The sequence below is a fragment of the Pristiophorus japonicus genome, chromosome 19, assembly GCF_044704955.1.
Source record: "Pristiophorus japonicus isolate sPriJap1 chromosome 19, sPriJap1.hap1, whole genome shotgun sequence".
NCBI lineage: Eukaryota > Metazoa > Chordata > Chondrichthyes > Pristiophoridae > Pristiophorus > Pristiophorus japonicus.
In genome coordinates this window covers 29,987,055-29,990,050 of record NC_091995.1, presented here as the reverse complement: position 1 = coordinate 29,990,050, position 2,996 = coordinate 29,987,055, and the positions used below count along the sequence as shown (strand labels likewise).

General features: G+C 41.7%; 1 protein-coding gene across 1 annotated transcript; it reads right to left on the bottom strand.

Moving 5' to 3' along the window:
- Positions 1–369: 369 nt before the first annotated feature.
- Positions 370–2,737, bottom strand: LOC139230413 (probable G-protein coupled receptor 139). Its single transcript, XM_070862250.1, has 2 exons — positions 2,674–2,737; positions 370–1,235 (listed from the first exon to the last, which is right to left on the bottom strand). The coding sequence occupies exons 1-2, from the start codon at positions 2,735–2,737 to the stop codon at positions 370–372; spliced, it is 930 nt and encodes a 309-aa protein (XP_070718351.1).
- Positions 2,738–2,996: the final 259 nt, after the last annotated feature.

The window sequence follows — 2,996 nt, the reverse complement described above, 5'->3', positions numbered from 1 at the left end:
CTCTATTTTTATACTCTCTACCATAAAACCCAGTGTACCACTGATTTTTTTTATGCTCGTGACTGTTGAGGTACTGCGTTTAAGGTCTTAATCATTTCAAACTGCGAACCCCTCTGTTGGTGCACGGCACCCTGTCTTCCAGAATTCAAAGTCAGTGGATATTAATAACCTGTTGAACAAAAGTAACCAGAGATTCTGAAGGGGAAGATATTGCATTGACAAGCTATGCGGATTCTTCCAGGAGTTCATAAACCAAGTGGACTTTGGCAATCCAGAATGGGTGGTGCACTAAGAATTTAAAAATGACTTGAATAAATTTGCAACCGAAACGCCAGATAAATATATTTGTTTTGTTTCCTGCTGTAAATATTATTTAAATAAGTTAATAACGAGAGTATACGGATATTTCAACATATTCCTCATCTCTGCTCTGAATCTCCTCTGGGTCATTGCATAAATACAAGTGTTTCTACAGGAAGTCATGCACATCAAGAGAACTGTGACTTTAACAGCCAAATAAAGGGTGTTTGAACCTTGGAACGTAACCATCTCCGTGACACCGACACATATGTGTATTACAGTAATTAGCGCCGAGAGCAAAATAAAGCTCCCCGAGATAGTGAAGAGCAGGATGATGGATGTTCTTCGGCTCTTCATCTCGGGATCACTGCCAATCTCTCCATTGATGTGGCTCTTCAGGGCTCTGCAGGCGATACTCGCTAATAAGATGTGCCTGGCAGTAAGAGAATTTAACAGCAAAAGCAAAGGGATTGGAAGAAACATGCTTGAGATGTTCGTAATCCATTGGTAAGCTTTCCATGCTGGTAAAGTAAAGTATCCTGTTACGGTACGGCAGCCCCATGGTTTGTTGTTAATAATATGATTGGGCTCATGGCGGAAAAACATGGGAACATTGATCAAAATGTTAAGCACACACACCTTTATGGTAACCACCGTGGCCGTTCTTTCAGTGCAATATGTTGACTTCAAATTCTGGCAACAAATGGCTATGAAGCGGTCAAAGGTGAACGACATTGTTAAACAAATGGAAAGTTGAATGCTAAGCCCTTGCATGAAGGCACTGAAATGACACATGTAAGTGTAATTCAATAATGAATCTGGGAAATTATACTTGATGATATGGCTCACAATAACATTAAAGAAGAGAACCATTAGGCCTCCTGCAGCCATGGCCATCCTATAACGAGCGATCCCTTTGGAAAGACCACACTTTCCTTGGAAAAGAATCAAAACTGTCATCAGGTTCGCTGGAAGTAATTGAAAATCAGGACAGTTAGCAAAACAGTCAGCAAAGATGTACATGGAAACCCCATTAGAATTCAAGGGGCTAGGAATCGCGAGACCGGAGGAGCGTGGGGTTTAATTTTAACATTATATGGGTGCAAAATAATGATATTTAATTGGTCATTCACTGAATACCACGCCTGATTTTATTTTTCCGTGGAAGTCGTGTAACAGGAATATAAGTTGTGGTATATAAAGGGCAGCCAATTCATGTCGCCCATTTAACACTAGAGCTAATAGTTAATATGTAGTGCTGAAAATCCTCAGCAGATCAGGCAGCCTCTGTGGAACAGAGTTAACGTTTAAGTTCAGTGACTTTTCTTCAGAACTGCAAAAATTAGACATGTAACAGATTTTATGCAGTTGCAGGTGCAGGGAAAGTGGGTGGGCAGACAATAACAAAAAGGAATGTTTGTCATATGGGTGCAAGGCAGGAGAGATTAAATGACAAAAGGTCTGATAGTGCAAAGCAAAATGAGATTGTAATGGGACAATAACGAAACAAAAGATGTGTAAAGAAGAGGTATAAATGGGAATGGCAGAATCATCGACATCTGCCATGTAAAAAAGTAGGCGCAGGTGCTATGATCTGAAATTGTTGAACTCGATCTTGAGTCCAGAAGTCTGTAACATGCCTAATCGAAAGAGGAAGTGCTGATCCTCGTGGAAATCTTTCGATTAGGCACTTTCTTGGAGGAACTTCATGATCTGCTCATATGAAATACTCAATGGGTGCATTCCTAATGCAACTTTCCAGGTTGTAAGCCCATGGCATCGTGGGCAGGCTGTCTTAACTGCAATGCAACTGAATATCAGGTGCTGTGTATAATGGGTGGCCGATCCAATAGCGGGCATTTAGGGCACAAGGTGAATTTTCAGGCTCACACCTATTATTTGTTCACATCTCATGTAAAAGGTGTCATCTGTGACGGTGCAGCGCCCTCTCACTACTGCATCTAAATGTCAGCTTAAAAACTGAGCTCAAGTCACTGAAGTAGGACCTGAATCCAAGAACTTCTGGACTCGGAGTACGAGAGGGCTACCACTGAGCCACGTCTGGCAAGTAAATGTCACAGGGTCCATTTTCACCCTCGCTAGCTGCGTAGTAATGTGGAGGGGTTGACCGCCCAATCAATGAGATAGAACCGGATCGATTTCCATTTCTGTTGATATCAATGGGGACGTAAATCAGACGAGCTCATTAATGGACATGTTATGATAGACATACTTGCATTTGTATAGTGCTTTTCATGGCCTCCGGACGTCTCGAACCACTTTACAGCCAATGAAGTACTGTTGGAGTGTAGTCCTTGTAATGTGGGGAAAACAACAGGATACTAAAATTAGTCATGGTTAGCAAATACTTACCAGGAACACCAATACATACAAGAATCGGATAGAAATATTCTATCTGAAGAGACTGTGGTCCCATGATCTGCTGAAAGCCGGAGTGGCAGAAACGAGGCAATGCACCGAAAGAAGATTGATTTATACAATCCTCCAGTGAGAGGGTTAAGGTACATAACAACGATCATTAGCTGTACCTGTCGAATGAACAAGTTAGTAATTAACGTGAGCTCTACGATCCCCAGAGAATGCAAACCATATTGCAATCTCACACTTAACATATCCACACCCCTGTGACTATTGCTACGTCACTCCATCTAGATGGCAGCTGCCATTGGTTAGAC

Excerpts from the sequence above, each read along its gene's own strand:
- LOC139230413 (XM_070862250.1), bottom strand. The coding sequence starts at position 2,737 with ATGGGACCACAGTCTCTTCAGATAGAATATTTCTATCCGATTCTTGTA. Across the intron at positions 1,236-2,673 it reads TGTATGTATTGGTGTTCCTG|GAAAGTGTGGTCTTTCCAAA; the intron begins GTAAGTATTTGC and ends TTCTTTTCCAAG.